The 25505-nt window shown below is 45.4% G+C and overlaps 1 protein-coding gene across 1 annotated transcript in view; it reads right to left on the reverse strand.

Moving 5' to 3' along the window:
* Positions 1-1241: 1241 nt before the first annotated feature.
* The window catches only part of cntn4 (contactin 4), a 69486-nt gene continuing 45222 nt past the window's right edge, over positions 1242-25505 (reverse strand). Inside the window, exons 12-23 of the mRNA XM_068742127.1 lie at positions 17554-17681; positions 9149-9324; positions 7628-7748; positions 7028-7186; positions 6035-6184; positions 5625-5695; positions 3695-3929; positions 3314-3429; positions 2265-2451; positions 2051-2163; positions 1806-1974; positions 1242-1333 (exon numbers count right to left, since the gene is read on the reverse strand). Coding sequence (XP_068598228.1) covers positions 1242-1333; positions 1806-1974; positions 2051-2163; positions 2265-2451; positions 3314-3429; positions 3695-3929; positions 5625-5695; positions 6035-6184; positions 7028-7186; positions 7628-7748; positions 9149-9324; positions 17554-17681 — 1717 coding nt within the window. The remainder of the gene's footprint in view (positions 1334-1805; positions 1975-2050; positions 2164-2264; positions 2452-3313; positions 3430-3694; positions 3930-5624; positions 5696-6034; positions 6185-7027; positions 7187-7627; positions 7749-9148; positions 9325-17553; positions 17682-25505) is intronic.

Raw genomic sequence — 25505 nt, forward strand, 5'->3', positions numbered from 1 at the left:
TGCTGCACCCCCCCCCCCCCCCCCCGCCGCAAAATTCCTGATCACATACACCATCAACACAGCAGCATGTAAACGTCACTGCAGCTGCTCCATATGTCTATGATCAGTGTTCTTTTTTTCTTTTTTTATATACATATGATAAGTTAAGGCTCTTGAAGGACCTGAGGATTTCAAACATATGATGAGGCACACAGAAGGCAAAGAATAGCTCTAGACACAGGGCTGAAAGAAAGGATGAGGAGCGTGAAACAGCCACAAGGGGTGGTCCGGTCACCGGTACAGTTCAACGGCCAAGGTGGAGGGAACCCAAGGGAGGTGCTCGCCGCTACACCTCGGCGCCATCTCTTGCAGCAAGCCCAGAAATGATCTGTTGGATTTTTTTTTTTTACTTTCCAATTGTGGATAGAGAGCGGATGCTATGACATATGAAAGGCCATTATGGACAGGAGTATTGATTACAATAAATGTTCATCCATCGATGCTACTATGGCATGATCCGATGCAAAGATATTTTATTGAAAGATATCCACCTTTTTGGAATCAACTCTATTTTTACTTTTTTATTAATATGGTAAAACACGTCCAATATCTCAAGTTACATGACCGAGTCCTCTTTAAATAATAAGGAAGTTCAGCCGACGTGTCAATATGCAGTCCTTCGAGTGAAATGTTTCTTGAGATATTGCTGAAACAGAAATGCAGAGATGGAACAGAAAACTTGAAGACAAACACACACACACACACACACACACCCCCACGCACACACTCTGGTGGATTTAAACCAGAAGAAAAAAAAGTTTGCGCCATCAAAAAACATTCTTGACCTCCAAACTGGAGAATTTGATTATGAAATTTGCCATGCTCTTACTTTTTCTTGCCCCAGATCGATTTCAAATTACGAATAAATAAAATAAATAAATAAATAAATAAAAAGAAAATCTATAAAAAGCTCAACATGTCATACAAAAAGATGCATATAAGACATTTTTCTCTTATGATTATTTCTTTTTTTTATGAAAGCTGCTTTGGTAACAACATAGTCACGACATCGGTCAATCTCCTTTACTTAACCTGGCCGGATGCAAAGATCCTTCCCTTCCTTTCGATGCTGTATTTTATTTTTTTCCTCTCCACAGCACATTTTTCTTCTGCCTCTAAAATCTAAATGAATGGATCTCGTTACTCCGGAGAGCAGGCTGCGTTTGGGTTCCTCCGTTGGGCCATCTGCTGGGAGCTGTTTGTCATAAGGATGTCCGCGCTGTGAAAGACAGTGCTATTGTACTGAGGGCCGACAGAGTGGAGACCTTGGAGGCCGAGCCGACAGCGTTGGGTCCTAAAAGTGGTTGAAGAGGCGGTTAGTACGCTTGCTGTGGGGAGAGAAGAGAGCACGTTTCGGCATTCTAACTATAATCGACCAGTACGTGAGATTGTACACGGCATGCTATTGGGCGATGGATGGGAGACGGCCAATCAGAGCATGGTGTTCTGTATCCTGGGCGCTGATTGGCTCATTGATTGAAGCATCATTCTCCCAGCATCTCACCTTGACACGCCTTGCTCATCTGGTCAGCATCAGTGTGTGAGTCGTTTGCGTTGTGTTTTACTTTTCGCTTGTGTTTTTTGTGAAAGTTTCATTAAAGTTTTGAAATATACACTTTACTTTGTTAGAATAAAAAAGTGTTTGTAGGCGTGTGGGAAAGGGAAATACAGGAGAGGGTGGGCTGATAACAGAGCAGGAAAAAACGTTGCAGATTTACACCTCTCGCGTCTTTTGGGGGGGGGGGGGAGCGGTCATCTCCACTGACCTGGTATCCTTGGGATGGTGATCTGCCTGCTACTGCTGCCCTCCCCTCCTTCTCCAAACGGCTTAATCTGGATGATATAATCCTCATCGGTAGGCAGGGCCAGCTCCACGGAGGTGGTGTTGGTTTCCATGACACTGGGGCGGCTGTGCCGATTATTCTTGTAGAGCACCTGATGACGAAGGATGCAAGCCGAGTCAGGAGTCACGCACCGCAAACGCAACTTTGTGGTAAAACCGGCTGCTTACTTTGTAACCGGTGACCTCTGACTCGTTCTCCAGGGCTTTGACCTGCTCCCAGTTCAATATAATTTTGGAGTTTGAAGTGTTCCACTTCACTTTAACTGGCGGCTGACTGGGCGCTGGAGGAGGGAAAAAACACCCACGTTATTCACCTCCAACAAAAAGCTGCCCGGAGACTGGCGCGTTTCTCAAAAAAAAAAAAATCGGATCGGATACTTGCGTGGTTTTTTGGTGGTCACGTTGATGATGGTGCTGGCGGGTCCCGTTCCAGCAGTGTTGTACGCCCTTATTGAGATGTAGTACGTGGTGCTGCCTTTCACCCCCTGAATAACAGTAGACGTCTGATTTCCTACAGTCCTCTGCACACTGAACGCGTCTTCCTTTTCACTTCTAATCCAGTACCTCAGCTGAAGAGAAATAACAGAGTAGAACCGCAGGCGTGAACGGCGAGGACATGACAGACACCTTAAAAGCTTTGTGCTACACCTCGTCATTGAAGTGCAAACCGCAAACGGGGCGAGGGGAACTCAATGCCAGATGTGAACTTGGCTGAAAACAAGCTTTCGGCAAACGCGCGACCTCTCGTGTCATTTACTCGCTGTAAGCCACGCGGCTCAGCCGCGCTTATCAGACATGTGCCTCGCCGTTTGTAAAAAGAGGTCTGTGTTAAATACATGGATGGGGGAAAAAAAGGAAAACAAAGAAGAAGAAGAGAAGGAATCCTTAAAAACCCCTCGCCTTCCCTTCCACTGATAACAGATTGTCTTTGTCGCCCTGCTTGCCGGGGCTGAACTAGCGAGCACGCTCGACAGCACAAATATAATGTGTCTTCTCCTCACCAGAATGGTTTGCTCAGGCGCTGCTTCTCTGTTGACTTTGAGTGGTCAACACTTCTGGCACTTTTAAACAATCCGTGGGTGAAAAAAATCGGCGCCTTTGTTCACGTCTTGGATTTCGATAATGAGCGGAATTAAAACGACAAGACGCGAACTGAGTGCAAAGCCGGAGGCTGAAGCCGCTTTGTCGTGCGGATTAGAGGCGAAACGCTCTCCCCTCTAGAGCGCTGCATCAGCACGCTAATCAGGGTGGCTACAGCACTTAGATGAGAAACAAGAGGAACACAACTAAAGCCACAAGCACGCTAAAGCATTATGCATGCGGACAACTATTATTCCCTACGGCGAAGATGCACGAGCCTCAGACACTCATCAATATGGCGCACACACAAACACACACCGTTTTGCACATGCAGGGATTTTTCTTGCTCACCTCGTATCCCAGCACTCTTTTCTTGCTGGCATTCCAGGGCAGAGCCTTCCACGAGACTTCGATGTCGGATGCAGAGAGACTTTTGGCGCGGACCCTGGTGGGCGCGCGACCAGGCTCTGGAAATAATGCGTATAAATACTCTGAATTATTTTAGAAGTAGTGCTGAGCTTTGATGACCCACTCAAAGTGGGAACTTCAAAAAATGCTCCAAGGCTCTTTCTTTCATGCAGACAACAGAGCGGAGAGCTGGACGGGAAAGTCATCTGGAAGCGGCGATAGAAGAACGCTGGCTGCAAGAGCGCCGCTACCTCCGATCAGACTCTGAATCGATCAAGTCAGGCGAGCGGAGCTACTCTGTGACACATGAGCGATCATACACACCGTCCTCTGCAGAGTAGATGGTGGTGACGGGCCCGAATGGGCCTTCTCCCTCGTTGTTGTAAACGCCGACCTTCACGTGGAAAGGCGAGAAGGGCTGGATGCTCTCGTTTTTGAAGACGTATCTGGACGCTTCGGCAGAGGGTACGGCGGCCTGCATCCATCCCGTTGCTCCGTGGGGTCGAAACCCGACAACGTAGCCGAAACCTGGCCCGTTCTGAAGCTCCTCTGGGACGGGCTGCCGAGAAAAGTCAAATACATAAAGAACTAGAAAACGACAATCAGAGATTGCAGACCCTCGCCTACAAAAGACTATTGGATCTTGTGAGACAGTAAACAGGGCTTCCGGATCAGAGGGGCCAATCCTGCTCTAGCTTGCTGCTCCGGAACGTACTACAAGACACTTTCTGGACTATTTTTCCCATCATGCCATTCGTTTCCCTCCCTCTTAAAGTGGCAGTTTACAGCACAGGCACGATTCCAGATGTAATAATTCTAGAATCTGGATCCAGATCCGGATCAACGCCATTCTCGGGGAGGACTGAGCCACGGACAGAACCTTGCTTGTGTACAAATTTCAAGTCGATTGGGTTACTAGTTTTTGAGTTATGCGCTCGGACAGACAGACAAACAAACAGACAAACATACAAATGCACTCAATTGCAATACCCTCGCCACCCCTTCGGCGAGGGTAACCAACAAAGTTTTTAGAGAGTGCATGAATTTGTCAGCTAATAAGCTGACTGCGGGCAGCTGGGCGGCGCAGTGGGTAGCGCTGTTGCCTGACAACAAGAAGGTCGCAGGTTCAAATCTGACTCGAGGCCTCTCTGTGAGGAGTTTGCACATTCTCGCCGTGTCTGCGTGGGTTCTCTCTGGGTTCTACACCCCCCCCCACCAGAAACACACAATTTAAGTGGACTGGTTATGCTAAATTGTCAATATTTCCTTAGGTACTGGAAATACTGCTTGTAAGTACTTTTCAAAAGAAACCGCAAAAGAAACATTTTAAAGTAAAAGTTTTCTCGCTGTGAAAAGAGCAGCTATAACTGGATGCATCCGTTACACGTTAAAGGGCACTCGGCATGACACCAAACTAGCATCTGTTGGGAAAGTTCAGAGCTGCCAACTTTATTTTCATGCAAAAAGCCACCACTGGATTGATGGAGGAACCGATGGGTGATCAGACTGAGGTCGAGGTATCTCAGCTACGGGCTCGCAATGAAGAATTAGTTGAACCTCTGACTTTTTGTGATTTGTTATTTTCCTAAATGATCCGTGTCAAGCATCCTCCGATTCTCACGAACAGAGAATCAGGATTAAATTTACCCAAAACGTCTCTGTTCAGAGTCCAGTGTGGACTCAATGGAACTTTTCCTTTATTGTACTCATCAAGCAAAATGTCTACACCCCACACAAGGCCTCTTGCAACATACTCAACTTTTAAGCATGTAAAACTAAAAAACACAACATATCATCCGGAAGAAAAACGCCTGAGGAGCTTCCAGCGTCAAGAAAAAAATAAATGGCAGCTTTCCTAAGCCAAAGTTCGACTTTAATTGCGCTCTTGCATAGTGAAACATCAACAGCGGTTCTTTCAAATGTTTCACTGCAGGGGCTGATCGCTCTGAACAGTCTGAGATGCAGAGGCTTTGTGCAGACGAGAGGAAGGAGAAAGAAAGAAAGGAGGGAAATCTGAAAGAAAGTTAGGCTTCGAAGGAAATATTGGCTTTAATTATCTTATTGAAAGCTCAAAGCATTTTTCTCTCCCCTCGGATGACAGCTGCAGTTATTGGCCCTCTGTTCTTGAAAATGAAATGCCATACATTAAGCCATTCTGCTGTTATTAATGAAACGGAGGCCCCGATACACAGAGAGTAATGACATCTGGCTACCCGCCTCCATGGGTGAGGGGGTCCTGAGCGAGCTCGCTTACCTCCCATGTGATGACTAATTCGGAGCGGCTGCCACCTCCTCCACTCACATTAGCCGGCGTGACCTTCGGAGCTGGAGGAAGAAGAAGACGGATCAGCTTGCCCTTGCCGACTTCACACACACACGCAATCGGTTTCCGTGTAACTACACTCAAACAGGGAGGGGCGACTTTTAAACATCTTATAAGACATCAGCAAACATCTCACGGCTTTCAAACGTTTACAGGCAAATGCGTTTGTTTTTGACACAATACTGGAGGAATAAGATGCAAGAAGGACATTTGGCTTGGAAATAACACGCTTATCTTATTCGTGGGAGATAAAAGACGAGAAATAGGAAAGTCCAACATCCATCCGACAGTCCAACACGCACCTCTGATAAGGACATTTTTTCCGCTTGTGCTTTACGTACATGTCCCCTTCGTCCTTGCTTGTTTGGATGGCTTGCTGGGCTCGCCGGTCCCGATGGTGTTGCTTGCCAGAACTCGAAACTCATACTCCACCCACGGGCTCAGATCTATTACTGTAGCCGTCAGCTGGTGGCCCACCACCACCTCAGGAACTGGCGCAAAACACAGTGCCTCCATCAGTATATGTGTGTGTGTGTGTGTGTGTAACAGCTTAGCATCAGCAGCTGTCCAGGTAGGACAGAAGGACACATAATGCACAAAGAAACCAGTATAAGACTGAAGAATCATATATGATGAGCCACACTGACTATCAGCCTGCTAATTCAGATGCGTTAATTTAGCTTCATGTGAGACGTGCAACAAGAGATTTGTGTGTGTGTGTGTTGCTGGAATCAGACAGTGGCATCAAATTTACAGCAATGCACAAAATATGGAAGGAATACAGGAAGTGTTTCACCAGAAATGACATAAAGTCAATTTCCAGTGTTGATGGAGGAGCCCCGTCTGCCTGCAAGGCCATAATGCAGCCCTGCTTCAAATATATGGCGCTCAGGTGGCAAATCAATGAGGCCAGTAAAACAATCTTGGATCAAAATGTTCCTAATTTACAAAAATATCAATAGAACAACATATACATTATGGGATAAATGCACATTATACCTGTCGTGCGTGAATGCTAAAGGCCCCATTAAACAGGATGTGGGGAAAAATAAATGCACCGCTGCTATCGTTTTAACTACACTATCAAATTACTGCCACGGCAACAAGCTTCATCATCAGGATGGGATTCATGTTTCAGGACTCCCGGGGGTCAGATAAAATGGTGGTCAATGGTCGTGCTGCTGCTGCTGCTGCTGCTGCGTAGCGTTCGTGTGCTGGGGTAAAAATTACATGTCATCGGCGAGGCAGAATGAAGAAGCGGTCCCTCCTCCTCCTCCTCTGTGTGATTGGATGCGGGCGGGGGGGAAGGGCACGGCTGGTTGGACAGAGCTTACCTGTGGTGACAGCCTGCCACCCGAGAGAAAACGGCGTCCTGGCCTGGATGGTATACGCCGTAATTGGACTGTGATTATCAGGACCAGGCCTCCAGGACAGAGAGACTGTGGTATCTGTGATTTCTTCTACATGGATGCCGGTGGGAGGCCCCGGGGGACCTGTTAGATGGCGTAACCGAGCAGAAATGGGGGGGGGGGGGGGGGTCGGGAGTCAGACGGCAGAAGGGGGAGTGGAGGAAATGTAAATCAGGAGGAGATGGAAAGATGGCAGAGAGAGGAGAACTGGCTTTAATACCTGGGGCTACTGCAGCGAAGTTGGTTCCCTGGGAAACCTTTGGGAGCGATTTGGTCTAATTAGACGGTAAATTTCCTTTAAACCCCAAGGAAAGACATTTTCTAATCTGCCTGCCTTTTCATTCCATCCCTTTATTTCTTCATTAGCGAGGCACAGCCAGTCACAATAAACATTCATCACCAGGCAAAACCCCCTCTTTACTCAGATGAATGATGCATTATTAAACGTCCTGGAACGTCCGGGAAGCCGGAGGATGCCGTCAGCAGTCGATCGGAACTGAAGGCAGTCCGTTCGTCGTGACTCACCTCTGACAACCAAGTCAACGGCGATGGAAATGCTGTCCACCTTCGTCTGCACCGCACACGTGTACTTCCCAGCGTGCCTCAGCTGGATGTTTCGAATCATGATGTCTCCCGCGGAATGCTGCTGTCATTCATCCCATCCACAATCGCACACACACACACACACACACACACACACACACACACAGCAACATGGTAAGCCTCCAGCTATTGTAATTCCAGTATAAAACAGACTTGGGGGAACAAAGTCGGCTCAACAGAGAATAATAAATCCATAAATCCTCATCTCTTCAGTGCAGAAATGTCTCAGCCTGTTGAGCATGCATGCATTTATTTAAGTGCAGGAATATACTTGCTTAAATAGCTGGTTTTAATTGCGGTTCAGAGCGGAATGGGGTTTTGAGGCAAAGCCTAATGGTTGCTCTGTTCTTAAAGGGAGTGTTTTATTCTATCTTCACTTGCAAGTGTCCCACGCCTCCATTATAATTCCATCAGAGCAGAGCAGCGGACGCGCTGTAATAGCGAGGCAGTCAGGATTCTACGCAATGGCTGGTAGCTTAATCAATGTAAATGTAGACGTACGGCAATATATCAGGGAGGAGAGGCTGAAAACATGGAGCAAGAAGCACCAAAAAAAAAATCATTACAGAATCAGGAGACACCCCACTGTTTAAAATAAAAATATGCAGTTTCTGAAGTAGCCTTGATTTTCTTTTACGCTCCTCACATGATGAGATGTAAGCTGCAAACCTGGCTGACGCTGGTTGCAGGGCGTGTATGTAAATGTCATTTTAAAATAAACCAAAGGCAGCAATTTTGCGGCCATAAATAACACACAAACATTTGATACAAACATTTCCCCTGCGCTGCAGCGGAATTCATCACGACCCTGCTAAAAGGTGAGGAGGTTTGCATTTCGTAGCAACGATTAGCATTCGTATTTGTGCCGTTAGAGCACAGCGTTCAAGCCGGGGCCATGGAAGTTCTAACTGTGGTTTATCTTGAACTAGAAATGTAAGTTACGGTCTATATAGTGCAGAATTAGCAGTAGTATGAGCAGTAAGTACATGGAGTATTACCAATGAGAGAGCTTCTTCTCAATTTCATGCACGCTAATGTTACTTTTATTCCACTTCGCTGTCGTTAGGGACCTGAATTGCTGTCGCTGCTCCAAGCAGCTGTTTCTCTCTGGAATCTTTTCATTCCAGGAAGGTAGCTCTAAAAACATATCTTCATTTAAAAGTTATCTGACAGGTGTCGATCAATGCAGAATCAATTCAGTTTGAGAAATATGTGCCTCACTTTTACTTTTCATGGTTGGTGTATAAAGATGCCAGGAACAATTTGGAACATTTTGATGGATGATCCGGATCACCATGGATGGTGTAAATCCCATTAGGAGGGGAATGAGCTGCGCTCTCCGGGTGCTTTTCTAGTTTGCTTATGGGAACCACTTGTATAAAAGTCCGATCCCTTTAACGGCCTAGCAGATTTGAAAGAAACCTGGAGGGATTATAGACTTACGCCTCCCACTTTTTCAAAAAATCCGCCGTGGCTCCCGAAGTGGATGAGCTGCTCGTTGAAGAACCAGGTGAATTTGAGCTCCAGGGTGGGGTCGTGGCTCACTTGACAGGGCAGGACCACACTCTCCCCGACTGTGACGTCCAACGTGGAGGGCTGGGTGGTGATGACGGTCGGCTCTGAAACACACAATCGCATCGACGCACAATTGATCAGGGCTGTTCAGTCTCCGTTTCTCGGGCTTTGTGATTCAGCCCAGGGAATGGCTTTTACAAAAAGCCACGCCGCTCCACCATCCTTATGGATGTGTCAGACTCAGTTAAAAGAAGGATATATGGGACAGAGCACAAACGAAACTGGTGCGCACAGCTACAATAACTGGTATTAGCTTTGGCCTGCGCTCGTCTCCGTGGAGACCCCGAGACGTGTCTCTCCTGCATCTTGAGAAGCCTCCATATGTCACTGCCAGCCGAGCCTCCAGCTTGGAACTTTCCCCCCGGACAGTTTGAAATCCCCAAAACCCACTGCTCGACAGTAAACAGCACTTCTTCCCAGTCTCTCACTGCTTTCGTCCCAAGTCCGCGCTGCATTACCATGGCGTCGCAAGGGAATAAGACGGTGGAGGAGGAGGAGGAAGGTGGAAGGACTTGAGAGAGGCGAGATGAGGAGGAGAGTCTTCCTCGGAGTGTACAACACCTGTCGCCCTCTTGGTGGTGCTGTGATTACTCGGTTGAAATTGCCACTCTGAGCTCCCGGACTAAATTAACCACGGCAAATGATCCCTGGACAGGCACTGATTCGTGGAGAAAGTGCCCGCAGTGCAGTCTTCATCTAAAGTAACGAAGACATACACGCTTCTGGCACGAGTTATCTCTCGGTTTTCTGATCAGGCCGGAAAATAATGTGATCTGGTGGGTTTCATCAGTTAGACAATGAAAGCGTGTCTGCGAGCGCCGGCCCTCCATCGGCGGGCTGGACGGCGAGGAATGGCAGCGTGCTGAAAAACAGAGACAGAAGGTACTCAAAGGTTTGTTTCATGTTGTGTTACCGGAAGCCAGCTACCTTTCGGATTAAAGGCAGGAAGGAGAAAGAAAGTGTAAGAAACACACACACACAAGAACAACAAAAAACCCTGTCAGGACTGTTTTGCCGGCGTTTTGTGGTGAGGCAGTTTCACCGGGAAGGAAATAGGAGAAAACAAAAAGCTCAAGGACGGCCCTACAAGCAAAGACCGACGCTGAAAGATATCCTCCTTTTATCGCTGCGACACGGGAAAATACTACACACATTACAGTATTTCCTTTCTAATTTATTTTCTGACGCTTCACCTGCTGCCCGGTCCCTTATTGCCTCCGGCAGTACGGCGGGACAACGGTGGTGGGAATATGCTGCCTTATTACCCTCCTCTGTCATCATTTGTGACAGATTATGGACAACCAAGGTTGGTTACACAACCACACACTGGGCTCCTGAGTATAATGTGATTGATTTCTAACTTGTATAATGCCTTGTTACCTACTGCCACTGAGAGGATAGGAACTCACTCACTTAGCGGGGTCAATCAGAAGAAAGACGGACAGAGCATTAAGTCGTTGAGACAGACTGGGTGGGACAAAAATAATGCTGCTGAGGAGTGTCGGCGTGCTTCACTTTGACTTTTCTGACCAACTAAACCTCCTTTTTCGTTCCAAGCGTCGATGGGGGGGTGATAATTCAGAATGCTTGCATCATCACTAATTCATAATTTGGACAAAGTTTTTGCACTTTTTGCAACCAAAACGTCTGAAATGACAGAGTTGGTGAAACTGCAGGAAGCGCTGAATCCTTATTTGCATCAGTTTTCAAATACTCCGCTAACATTAATGAAGGGTTAATCGAAGGTCAGTCGTTACTGGAACCTCATAAAGGTCTGAAAGACCCAATGACGTCAGTGAACGCATCAGGGATTTCAAAGTAAAACCGGGACAGATCTTGTGTTTGTTTTCTACGTCTGGCTGTGAAACAGATTCTTGTCTTTGAGTTCGTTTAACCTTTGCACGGCGGCTGATGAGACAAGTCTGTCTTAAAATTGAAAGGATAGCGTACTGGTTTAGCCTCGTGGCGCAGCAGGGTCCTACGGTGCTACTATATTTTGCGCTCTGCTCCACGCCTACGCAGGCCAGCTGTTTCACACAGACTCCAGGTTTATGTGGGGTTATTGATGCGATAAAACAGCTCTTATGAATGGATCCATCAGAGCTGAAGAAGTAGCTGGAAATCCACTATAAAGCTGCCGCCCCACACTCGCTCGATTCACACAGGATCTGACTGAAGGCCAATCATCCAGCCTCGCCGTGCTCTGGTCTGGTCGAGCAACTAAACCCATAGGAGGAAAACAACGGCTGGATGGAGGATGACATTCTTATTGCTAGCATTAGTATTTATGGTTTTATATAGCAGCTCTTGGGTCTCTTCACTCTTCTCCGACCTGTCCTTGTCTCCATCTCTCCCTCTGTCATTGCCTCTCTGTCTTTCTATCTCTCGCTCTCTTTCTCAACCCAACCGGTCAAGACAGACGGCCTCCCACTATGAGTTTTGGGTTCTGTTCAAGGTTTCTGCCTGTTAAAGGGAAGTCTTTTTTTCTTCTTTTTTTTCCAAGAGCTTGTTCTTGGGGGACAAGTTGGGTTTTGTCTTTCCGTGATACACCTCAGTGCATTCAGATAACCTTCTATCATGATCTGGTGCTATAAAAAAAACAGAGAACTGTATTGAATTCAGTGAAGGAGGAGACTAAATCCATGACTTATTGACACCGGCTCACAGCTGGTCTCCACCCAGAGAAGCTGTGATACAATAGCACATTGTTGAGCAGCAAACAGAGAGACTTAACGCTTACCGAATGACTGCATGCTCTACTTTGACATGCCTCACACGGGCATTTTCATCAGTCGTCTAACAACAAGCAGCCATTATGAATAATAATCCCTCCCAGCTTTGATGGTCTGAAGCTACACTCACACACAGTATATATATTTTTTCTCCACACTGCTCGAGCAATGTGAACTTGAATAATGCAAAAAGGAGTGTGTGCAAAGAACCATGGGCCACAAGATGGGGGAGGCAGGTGGGGGGATTTTGAAAGCAAATTTGCCAGAGCGAAGCCTCACCCCAGCCCCTGAAAGAAGTCCTTCAAAACTGAGATTCACTCAAATAGTCCGGAGGCACGCAGGTTCAAGACACGATGGTGAAGAAAGTGTTTTTTCAAAGGTAGGTTAAAAGGCTTTTCTAAGAAGGCTGAACAATCTTATACATTTGAGAGGAAAATGCAATGTTCAAAGTTGCAGTGAACTTTGAACATTGCATTTTCCTCTCAGGTTATCTTTCAACAAACAAACAAAAAAAATATACCAACCTCTCCTCGCTTCTGATAATTAACAAACGGAGAAAAACTGCCTTCATCGGGACGGCATCGACTCGCGCTTCTTTGAACGCCACTCATTTCACAAAGGATACATCAAGCGTCTCTCAAGGACGAACTTCAATTGCAGGAAAATCGTGTGCACGCCTCTCAAAAGATGCGTGTAAGATTCACTGAATCCATTAAGCAGGCGGTGCGGTGGCACATCTGTGGCATCCTGCTGGCAATCACTGACAGATGGCTGCTTGCTATTTTTCTATATGGCTGTCACATTTATTTCACCTTGTTGCCGGCAGTCAACACGTATCAGAAGCTTTGCTTTGTCGTCCATTCAGTCGGGCCGTGAGAGCAGCCTGACTGCATTCAGCTTCAGCTTAAAGAAGGTTTCATTCAATACTTTCCAAACTCGTCCTATTGTGCGTCAGGCGCAGTAGTTAGTCAAGTGTTTTTGCTAACTTGATGGTCTTTACAGCCACGCTTGAGGCAGTCAGAATTAAAATGGAAATGTTCACAATTACATGGACAACATCAACATTTTCACCTCCTCAGCTTTGGTTTTACATTTGCGATTTGCTCATTTGCATGTAAGACAAAGCGCAGCTGAGGCTGAAGATAATTGCATTAGTTCTGCAGCGGTTTGGTGGTAAACGGAAGTATGTTTGTAATTTCATCCTAATTTTGATTTCAAATAATGAAAAACAGAAGGTATCACCAAATTGATAGTGTAGCCTGATTTCTACACTACAGCTTAGAGGTCTCAAACTCAAGTTACCTGGGGGGCCGCAGGAGGCAGAGTCTGGGTGCGGTTGGGCCGCATCGGGTATTATTAAAATAGTTTAATAATTTTCTGGATAAAGTGGCTTCTAGAAATTGTTTTACAATTTTTCCCTCTTTTCAGCATTTTTAAAATTCAAAATTCAAAAAGACATTCTTAAAATAGCATTCATTGAATATTTTTTATTTTTATTTTTTTAAATGTAAAACTCGCATTAACATTAAACGTTCATGTCATCCTGCAGGCTGCAAATTATCATCGCACGGGCTGCGGGTCTGAGACCCCTGCGATAGCTATTTCAAGGAGAATGTTTAATAGTGTACTGAATTTTATTTTTCATTTAATGAAGAAACAAAAAAAGGAATAAAAAATCCTGCGTACACACACACACATATATATTCTTCATTAAATGAAAAATAAAATATATAAGTGCAGTCCATTTACCATGGATATGGTCCACTGACCATCTGTAAGGATTGGAGAGACCCCTAATTGTGCCTCTCTAGAATAATCCAAATTCAGGGCGCGCACTTATAATCAAGCACAATTAATCTTTTAATATCCCCCCAGTGCTGGAATAATGGGAACATTAACATGGCTCATCTGTTGTGACTGCTGCTCCGCTGTTTGCTAGGTGCCTCCTTCACAGCGGGAGACGCCAAATGCTTTTTGACAGGTATTTTTCAGCACTCACATCAGCAAAGTTAATTTGAATAAACTACTGTCATCTCCCATAAGGGCTGCTCCTTCAAGAGCAAATTACCCCCCACCCCACCCACCTCACACCTCAATAAAGAATCGCATGTAAATTACCCCCCCATCCCATTTACCAAACAGTATTGATTATGACAGAAAGGCAACAGCTCATATACGGAAACATTCGTACGTCGGCTACAGAAAACAGCTTTAACATGCGATGATGGAGAGGAAGTGAGTGAAAGCGGGCGTCAAATATTCCCGTATTGCCTTTCACAGGAATAATAAGTGGATACAGGTGCTGTCTACTTATGCAAAGAAGAACATTCACCACTGTGGTGAATGTTGCAGCTTGATTGGAAAATCACACACAGGCCATCAACCTGAACCTGCAGCGAGATCGGTCCCCCCCCCCACACACACACACTCGTCCCCTCGATGTGGACCCACTGATTGGCTGGGGGGCTCCTGTACCATTTTCTTTTCACAATATGTGTTATATGGGGACAGCAAAGTGTGACCAGAGGAGTGTAACAAGGATGTGCTTTTCGTTATGGCTCAAAGCTGATCTCCGACGATTAACATAAGGAAAGGGGAAAAAAAAGAAAGCGCAAACGCACCGACATTCAACACCGTTCATTTTGCCACTCTACAATTGGTGATCATTTTTGAAGAAAGGCAGTCGTAAATGGGATATATCAGCATAAATCAGCAGCAAGGTGCACTCTAAGCTCTCCTCTACATCCTTGACTGCTGCTGACATTCAAGTATTCATAATATATGAAACTTGTCTTTCATAATTCAACAGAGAAAAAGGAAAAAAGGATTAGAAAAAGGCTGCCTTGTTCGTAGTTAACAGAAGAAAGAGCTGCTCTGGACTTTAAAAAAAACCCATTATGATATAATAGGACGTGTCTTTTAGGAAAAAGGTTTTACAACGCAGGAAGACGCTACAGGACATTCCTCTTATATCGACGGAGAATGCTTTTACACAGTAAATGTCAAACCGGAAATGCTTTGACGGTGCATTTAAAAGGAATCTAAAGATTAATAACGCAGATAAAAGACAAGAGAGAAAAAGGATTGCACCTGCGAGCAGCAATAAGAAACCACAGAAGGGAAAAAAAAAGAAGCTTTGTCTCATCGACAGAACAGTGCTGGAGGACCTATGGCCCTTCTGATCGTATATTCTGGGGAATTAGCCTTTCCTTTTCACCTGTATAAATGTATACCACCAACGCAGGCTACAATCCCACACGCTCTTTGTGTTGATGTGGCTGAACTCCGTGATTTCTCTCTCTCTCCCAGTTTGCTCTAATGTCCCAGAATATTCTCCTTTTGAAATACAAGGCGCAAACTTTTCTCCCTTAGGCCAATACACCGAAGATCAATAATTACATAAATCTGCACAAGTAAAGGCCGCGCAAATAACAGTACCACGGATGAATTGAGCAACCTCTGTGAAAACGGGGTCACGGCGAGGGTACAGTTCATCGAACGTGTCAACAGTTCCCTCAGAAACGAGGAGGCGGAAATATGGATCCCCGTGGACTCAGAAACAGCAGCATGCACAGAATTAGAAATGAGACAATAAGAGGGACAGTGAAGGTTAGACGTTTTGGAGACAAGGTCAGAGAGACAAGACTTGGATGGGTTGGACGTATCCAGATGAGAGATGGGGACTATATCTGTAGAATGATGCTGAAGATGGAACTGCCAGGGAACAGGACTAGAGGTCGACCCAGGAGAAGATACATGGACGTAGTGAGGGAGGACATGAGAGTGGCTGGTGTTGGGGAGGACGATACAAAGGACAGGGTGACGTGGAGAAGGTTGTTTGGTTGTGGTGACCCCCCGGCGGGACAAGCCGAAAGCAAAAGAGGAAGAAGAAAGACAAAGCAGAGAATAATTTAAGAGTTGGTGAACGTCTCTCTGAGACTAAAACGTGGACCTTCCAGCGGCCGTCTACCTGATGACATGAAAGGCTGGATGAATTCATGTGATAAAAGACAGCCGGAGACGCGTTTCGGTCCAATCCCCATCAGAGATTTACAGAAAAGCCACACTTGATCTCTTTTCTCTGACACCCTGGAATATGGTGCAAAGATCTGATGACTGGTGTTTCTTTTTTTTTTTTTTAGCTAGGACTCCAGCCACAATGAGAAATCTGCATCCAGAGGGAAAAAGCAAAGAGGTCTAAATCGCTGAAAGTTAAAGCGTAGTAACTTTATGTCCCATCCTGCCTTTAGATGCTCGACCTTGGGATTCAACCGACCTGTCAGCTGAGGTTTGACTCTGTAATTAACGCCCAGCCTTTTTTCTATTGCACCTGACATTTAGAAAATGATCAGGTGCATCTAATAATTCATTCGGTCCATTCACTCGCTCAAGTGAAAACCTTACAGGTGTAAAAGTTGGAATTAAAAGTAGCAAAGAAATCTTCAAGAAGTTGAATTTAAATACAAAAAAATGTTTTGTCATCTGCGTGGGAGTTTAACTTCTTGACTTAAATAACATAGAAAGAGCTAAAAACCTTTTCATTCATTTGACAGGATAAGTACATTTCCCACAGAGAAACCTATTGGATTTCTATAAAGGCCTTTAAAAAGAATGGGAGCTCAGACAGGGTTGACACAGAGGTCAACGTTAAAGAGGTCTAACTTTATCTCACATACGTTAGTCCCTTCAGAAGTAGAATTCATAATTGGTGGCAAAGAAAAAATACCCCAGCTGTGAGAAAATTTGATCTGTGATGATGCTACATAAAATTACAGATATAAGCTCTCGAGAATACAAGCCCACCTTCCTGTGCTTACTGTTTAGCTCCCGCCCCTTTCACCTCTGCCCAATAGGAGGAGCGAATGTCCCTGCGACCCAAAAACTCAGCACCTGCCTCAAATGAATTCTAGCTCTGAGAAGTTGCCCTGCCAGAGCTGCAATGCTTCACCCGGCCCAGATGATCTAACAGCAGCGGGTCTCATTCACACCGAGCATCTTCTTAGAGGAGGCGCTGAGGCAGTGAGCCGAATGCTATCAACACCTCGGCAAACAGACATAAGCTCCTTTGCAGAGACTGTTCAAGGCGTCATCCTGCCTTCCTGTTCTGTATACATGGAATGGGTGGGCATTGTTGTCCCACCATTAAGCTGGCAGCAGAAGTAGAACCAGAACACAGTTGACGTGCATGAAAAGGGTGACGCAACAGGATGGATTAAAGCCTCTTATGGCCTGTGGAATCCCGGCACGTCATCTAAAATCACACCTCATAATGATGGGTCTTCTTTTCTGCGCTGTTTAAAAATGACTACGGCAATGCAGGTGTGTTTCTCTCTGAAGTGAGGACAGAGAAAAGTCCCAGATTCTCATGGCTCATGGTTAGAGGCTGCACAGATCTGTCCTCCTCCTCCGTGGTAGTTAGGTTTTACTTGTAATCCTGAAAGCCTTATGTTAGCTCATCAAGAAACATAAAAAGCTATCTGTTGCCAGAATGGAAAGCATGCATTTCCACAGCGAAGATGTGAGAGAAGCAGCAGGTCGTACCTTTGACTGTGATGCTTCCGGTGCTGCTGGCCACACCAAACTGATTTCTAGCCACGCAGGTGTAGAGACCGGCATCGGCTTTGGTTGCATTCCATATCCGAAGATTACCGTTGCTCAGAATGGTGACCCTGGAGTTAAAAATAAATGTTAACAAATCCATTACTTCCGTTGCAGCTTGTTGCAAAGCAGACAGCAAATAAAGCACGTTTCAACTGTACGCTTTGGGGTTTCCACGGCAGCGAAAATAAGTGACAAACTAACGAATGCAATTCTGCTTTCTGAAGTGGATTGTATCTCACGTGGTGCTTAATTCAACACATGACTTCACGTTATCTAGGACAACAGCGGCTCGCTGCCCTTTGCACAATGGCCAGGAGTGCTTCAAAAAAGGTCAGAAGTCCTTAGCAAATCTTGACATTTTCAAAATAACAAGCAAAAATGGAAATTATGCCCTTGAGAGCAAGGTACTGTGGGAAATCAAAGGTGGAACGACTCATCAAAGCGCGCTGCATTTTAATGAGCTGAAATGCGGTGCTGAATCTGCACACTGTAAATGTATACCATATATAAATACTTGATTATATAAAAAAAAGGGTAAGAGATTATTCCTCTGTTTGATGGTTTGACTTAGACGGGGCATAAAGTTACTACGCTTTAACTTTCAGCGGTTTAGAACACATGCCCTCGACTTTAAAAAAACACAAGTCAAACAATCCAATTACTCCAGTTAACCTCGCCTTTAAGTCTGGGTTTTATTACCTTTCAGCCCATTGTTTTGGGCTTACAGTTGTCAGTTCCTCTCTATCTGTGTCTGTCTGTGTATTAACACACTGAGATATCTAAACTCATAGCAAGTCACTAACTGCAATAATAACCTTAAATCCCTTCCACTGAAATCGGCATCACGCTCCAAATGTCAATGAACCCACAGAGTCAAGTTTCTGTGTGGAAGGCATTGAAGTGAAATGCACAATGAAGCTTCAAAGAGGCGCAGAGTCACAAGATTATTCAAGACGTCATGGTCTCCCCCATTAATATAAAACTATTAATGACAGCTGCTATAAAGTTTCACAAAGGCGAGTGCCAGATTGTTAGAATCTCCTTCATGCAAAGTGAAACTTATGAGATTTAGAACCACCCTCTAAATTCACCGCGCCAACTAAACACTAATTAAAACAATACGCAGGCATTTTACTATGACTAATTTAGCACTTTATGGGGAGGAAAACTCATTAATTTAAAGTAACAAGGCCTGAAAATGTATTCCTGCTATTGTCTAACTCAGATATTGGTGGTACAATCTGTGGCAAAAACAGATATGTGCTCAATGACAGACGTCTAAACTATACCTGTCACAAGTTCATTTTCTCATTTGCACTAAACGCAATGTACGTAAAAGAGTGTGATATATTCTCCTCACTGTCTGCATTGGCTCTCGTCCAAGTGGTGGGTGCGATAAGAAAGTGCAGAGACATTTATTGTAAGAGAATCTACTTTTAAAACCACATGGGACTGCTGAGTGGAGGCTTCTCGGTTTATATCAGGCTGAGAGAAAAGTGCTGAATGCAAAGTAGCCGGCAATTGCCATCAGTTAGATGAGGGGCAGATCGCCGCGTGGGATGTCCCACAGTTAATGACATCAAAGCCCGAGGCCGATACATTTGAAGAAAACGGCCCATTAAATGGCACTGCAGCCCGGCAGTTGACCATAAACCCCGAGCAGAGTAAGCACAATTAAGACAACTTCTATGCATCAATTACATCAGAATGATGGCGCTCTGTGTATTTAGTAAAGTTTGTCTGATGAGTCGTGCTATTTGAAGGAAAATGCAAACGGAGGGTGAAACTTTCCACTAAATGATATGATAAAGAAATATCCAAATAAGATTATTTTAACAGGACAAATTCTGACCCAATTCGATTTAATCGGTGGACGCAACTTAAAAAAAAAAAAAGCATCCACAACTCCCTCATCCTCCGGGACAAAGTAGCTTTTTTTTTCATTGTGGGATACATCCCACAATAATTGAGAGTTAAATCTTCCACGGGGCTCCCATGGTGCGATCTCGCTTCTTCGCTATTTACCACGTGGCCTATGAGAAGACCGAAGAGGCCCTTTTCTTTTAAAGATATTCGCAAAAGCAAGTGCGCCTTCTGTCTGCCGGCGTTTTGCATCTTTGTCAGCAGCTAATGGACACATCGCGTAGAAGAGGTCAAACGTACAATGGAAGCCAACGGAGCTGCAGCAGGAGTGAAGGGAGCAGATGGAGATTCACTACTAACATGTTTCAGCTTCCCTCGTCTCCTCCGTGGCCCAGACAGCATGTCTGCACGATGTTGCCCATTATCTGAGGACGCATTTCCCACCTCCGTCTCCAGAGAAGTCGGCGGCGGGGCAGGTATCAATAATTCACATGTGAGATGAACGTAAGTGCTGCTTCTTTCATCCCTGCCTCGCAAAGGTTTAGTGGACACAGAAGTGACTCGCTGAAAAGGAGGCGGTTATTTTGAACAGTACAGGCAAATCCACACATGCAATCCCCTAAAAAACACAGGTGCGTATTTGTTTTTTTTGGGGGGGTCATCGCGCCTCAGAGGACGAGGGGGTGTGCGCTTTGCTGATCTTACTGCTCTGTGACAACATGAAAGACACATATCAGTCGGAGCAGCGATCACAAGGACTGTGAAGTGGAAATTGCAGGAAAGAGAGCGGCGCCTGTTTTTGCAGCCTCCTTACAGTCTCTTTGAGATGCTGCCGATAGGTGCGGACATTGCCTCCTCCACAATCAAAAAAAAAAGAAAAAAGAAAAAGGCATTCGGAAGCCCTGTTTTGATGTTTTCCATTCATTTCATCTTTGATCCGTTCAATGAATTCTACACGGGGATGAGAAACTGTCAGGGGACGCACGGAGAACAAATCACCGGCAATTTGCAGTCAAAGGTGGAGCGAGTCTGAGACGGCTGCAGCGGGGCGCGTCAAATCATGCTACCTGCACATAACTACGCTGATGCTGCGAAAGAATAGAAGTGCGACAATACATTTTCAGCACACCAACAGTAATAAGCCTGACCGCAGATTAGATTTCAGATTTGAGAGCTTCAATCGGGGACCGTTCATAAATGCCGACTCCGAGACGCCGCGGCTGATTGGTGGCGTGGCTGCAGGGTGGAGGCCGGCATCCATCTCCACTTAATTAACGGGGTAAATAAAAAGGCTTGTGAAAATAGGGGTTAAGATTCTATCGGTGGAATTGCTCAGCCGTGAGGCCACAAGCCTGCAGTGAATTCAACATATAATTAAGTCTCAGCGGTGGCCTTCTCTAGGCAGACGTCATTGCCACGGCGTGCCGTCGATTGACTCCCAAACGCCACTCACTCAGCTACAAATAATAAACAAGTGTGTCAAAGCACTGCAGGTGGCGTGTTTGATATTCTGTTCGCCGGTCGAGCTGGGCTCACAGATTAGGTGAGATACGTTACTCTTTGCCAGCCATCATCTACCTACCTGCCGGGGGGCTCGGCAGGTAGGCTCGGCCAAACAGGTGAGGTCACCGTATCCTCTCAGCTGGGACAAGGGGCGGGACCCAACCTGAGATGTTGATGGATGCGCTCAACTGCTTTTAAAACCCCGACGTGCGCGGGAGGGCGGTCTGAGCTAAACCGAAGGCCTGCCTCTCCGGAGGTTTTCCACCGCGTGCTGTTGCAGGAGAGAAACCGGCTGGTAAATTCATAATTCAAGCTCAGCTGAGCACCCGCTCAAACCCTCAGATAAATGTGTGTGTGTTTTGTATTAGTAAGACTAAACATAGTCTTTTTCTGGTTAAGATGTCGACCTCTGTGTTAGCGTCTAACAAATTGCATTTTCTTTTTGTGGTTCGTTCAGTCCACAAAGTGATTGGTTCATGCCGGTAAAAAAGGGACATCTGGGTGTTTAATTTAGGCAATTCTCCAATACGGGTGTAACCGATATTGATTTTTTGCTTTACCCAGGCTTGTCTCAATGTCTCTCACCTTGTCACGCTGTTGCTGTTCGCCAGATGGCTCCATGCTAGGATCCGATGAGCACCGAGGTGATTTCAAACATAAAGCCATGCCCGATAAAGTTTAAAAGCAAGAAGGTTCATGGAACAGCGGCTTTATCCATCTACCTACGATGGAGACCATTCTGCAGCTTTAATGACATCTTAGCCTTTAGTAAACCTAATATTTCTATGGGACATGAGAGCCAGGGACGGCTGTGATAGCAGAGGGAAGTATTTTGAATATTGGATGAATGTAAATGGAACTGGTCGCTAAATGAATGTGGTCCACAGAATGAACTACATAAATTCTAATCTAGCCAACCACAAAGGGAGCACAAATGGAGCCACTCGAGGCAATTCCGTGATCTTGTTAGGAACTCTACGGAACGCCTCCTCAACTGGGAAGAAACCCCAGGATAGACTCAGAAATCACTGGAGAGATTACATGTTTCCTCTGCCCCCAATTTCGTTTTTAACCTTTTAAGTATTATACTATATATATATATATGTAAGAACAGGTTTCCAAAAGTGGAACTACATAAACTGGTATCATAAATCTGTAGAAGCACATCATCTCATCTCAGATCAGCGAATGGAGAACCCAATCTAAGATGCTGCGGATGCTTCTGTTCGTATTTTGGTGTCTGTAGTGCTACTGGATCGCTAGATGACAGATGGTAGTCCAGATAAATAACAGTTGTGTTTTATATAACTCAGTGTCAGCGGGTCAATGCTAAGCCCGATCACATCATGAAAGATATACGATTGCAGAGAAGGTACCGCACATCCCCCCCACAGCGCCAGGCGTTACCATGAAGCTTCATTAAAGTTAATATACCAGCGTTTGATTTGCACAAATTCACTGTACCTTGCAAACAATTACCACCATAAGGAAAATGTCCTTTTGACAGGACAACTTTTGGAGCTGTCAATCAAAGCCGAACGACAACGCAACAAGTTCCCCCCTGTGGTCGGCGTCGCAGGAAACTCTTAAGAATGACTGACAGGAAATAAGCACTGGCGCTGCAACCGGGGTTGAGTGTTGCTGTTGTTATTATTTCCTATTTAGCTACACATGAGGTGGAATAAATTTCAGGACATACTTGAAATGGCTTCCTCTTTTGGTTTATTGAGCATTGACACTTCTCCAGGGCACCGGCGAGAATCGGGCAATATTGTTGGTTTATGAAAACACTGCTCTGTGACGCAAGAGCGAATCTACTCGATGAAATGCGTACTGCTGCTGCTGTTAATAATTTTGCTCTACTTTTTAGATACAGCAGGAATCTGTAGACTTATGCTTTAAAATACAGCAAAACTGCTCAAAATAACATGGAAATATTCACTCCGGATCGATGAAATGGCAAATTCTCTCTCTCTTTCCTGCACTAATGCACTCACACAGGTGCAAATGAACACCTTCCAAAAAAAAGCTGTGCATTTTTAATGGGAAGGCGTCTTAATGAAGCAGACGGCGCGAGAGCACCTTCCCTCCCGCCTGCGGAACATTATGTGTTTGTGTTTGTAATTGCGTTGCGAGGCGGTGGGAGTATATCTGTTGGGGCCGCAGACAGGTTTGTAGACGCGCTTCTGGAGGATTCCTTTGATCACAAATTGCTCTCCTGGACTATTCCCCTTCCAGAGATATTCATCTCTTCTTATGTGCTGCGGTATCCCTTCAGGAATAAAAGAGCACACACATGTTCCACAGGAATTTGTCAGAGGAACCAAGATGGATCACTCGTGCTGTGCTGGTGGATTCTCACTTTGAAAAATGATATCATGCACCCACAGTCTTCCAGATAAGAAATAATCCCGGGGAGTAGTACATGGGATGCAGACGGGTAAAGAGGATTCTGACCTAATCTCAGCAAACATCTCACAATTCACTTGATCTCTGGTCTGAGATTGATTTGAGTTTAGCACCAGAAGCATCTTTAACAAGATCCGTCCTTCTCCGAAAAGCTGGAAATACACTGAATGCACAGCTTGCGGCATAAATAAATTATGCCGAGCCTTTGTGATTTAATGGATATACTCTTGTTTGTGAGCCGTGCGGGATGCATTTCCATAATGACGGATGGTGAAGTGATCCAATAATATCTCCGGACAGCAATGTGCACTTTGTCCATTTGGGGGGAAATGTCCTTGAAGAGTCATCCTCCCAAACAGAATTCCAGAAGGCAGATCATCATCGCAAAGACGTTTCTTATCTCCTTATGCTGACGTTGTGGAGACAGTCTCGAGATGATGTCATACATTTCACCACAGACACTACGTGTCTGTGGTGAAAAGTTGCTTAAACCGCCACCCCCCCAGGCACAATGCTGCTATACTGTCAACATGGCCTGATATCAGAGAAAGATTCGCTAATAAAAATTGATGATTCTGCAACTGCACAGCCTCAGTAAAGAACGTCTGGTCATTCGGGTTCATCTTGTACAAATAGTTTCAATGTTCATCTAATCCAGTGACTCCTGCCAGCGAGGATGAAGGGAAAGGTCGGCAAGACAGTGGTGAGGCCAGCCATGATGGACGGCTTCGAGGCAGTGGCTCTGAGGAAAAGATGGGAGGCGGAGCTAGAAGTGGCAGAGATGAAGATGCTGAGGTTCTCCTTGGGAGTGACCAGGTTGGATAAGATTAGAAATGAGACAATAAGAGGGACATTGAAGGTTAGATGTCTTGGAGATAAGGTCAGAGAGGACAGACTTTGATGGTTTGGACATGTCCAGAGGAGAGACAGGGACTATATCGGTAGAAGGATGCTGAGGATGGAACTGCCAGGGAACAGGACTAGAGGTCGACCCAGGAGAAGATACATGGACGTAGTGAGGGAGGACATGAGAGTGGCTGGTGTTGGGGAGCACGATGCAAAGGACAGGGTGACCCCTGATGGGAAGTCGAATGAATCGACATGTCGAAAGTACTACTGATCCAGTGACATGCATGAGTCACTGGATTCATTAGTCGCATGAATCCAGTGACTCGTGCGACTAATGAACAGTGATTGGACATGAAGTGAATAAAAAAATAAATCATTAAAGTGAGTATAAATAAAGTCTATAAGGGTAAAAAAAAATAGCAATGTTTATATTACATTTACGAATTTCATTATGCTCGCATCATCCTGCAAACCTGACCTTCCTTTCAGATGAAATCAACCTGACAAGGCTCACATGGACCAATCAGATGATTCCTGCCTCCTGCGCCGCTCCACCTCTGAGACATGTTTGGATAAATAAAACATTTAATCCTCCGTGCGGATGTGTTTGCCAGCAGGCCCCTCTGAACAGTGTCGGAGGCTGTCTGCAGCTGCCAGGCTCAGCAAAGCGCTAATCCTCGCTTCGCGCCCATTCTCAGGCGAGAAGCGCCGCGCTCTTTCACGCGGGTCTTTCTTTTTTCAGCAACAGCCTGGGTGGAGAGGTGCAGGCGAAGATGCAAAATGAAAAGCGCCAGTCAGCTTGTCCGTGGCAGCCTTGTCAGGTAGGAAAACTTTCCTTCGGGCGAGTTAATGGAATAAGCCTTTCCGGGCACATCGGCTTTCAGTATGCAGGCCTGGCACATCGCGAACCTCCACAGAGTCACAACAAGCAGATGTTCAATTAGAAGCAAATGAGGAGATCTGATGAGAATAAATGCGAAGTGACAATTAAACATGATAAACAATGTTTTAATAAGTAGAACAGTGTGTAGAGTGAAAATGAGGAGGCTGAAGTGGCAGTGTCGGGCTGTCCGTTTTTGCAGATCATTTAATCAAGACATTTGCACACCTGTTTCCATGCAGGGCTTATTAATTCCAAGTCTTCATAAAATCCAGCCCTGGGAAATTTGATGAGACTCTGATTAAAACCTTATTGAAAGAACAAATGCATCATGGAAAGAGATGAGGAGATTTATGATAAGTAAATTATTGCAAAGTTCGCCCACAGT

Source organism: Brachionichthys hirsutus, chromosome 8, assembly GCF_040956055.1.
Source record: "Brachionichthys hirsutus isolate HB-005 chromosome 8, CSIRO-AGI_Bhir_v1, whole genome shotgun sequence".
Taxonomy (NCBI): Eukaryota; Metazoa; Chordata; class Actinopteri; order Lophiiformes; family Brachionichthyidae; genus Brachionichthys; species Brachionichthys hirsutus.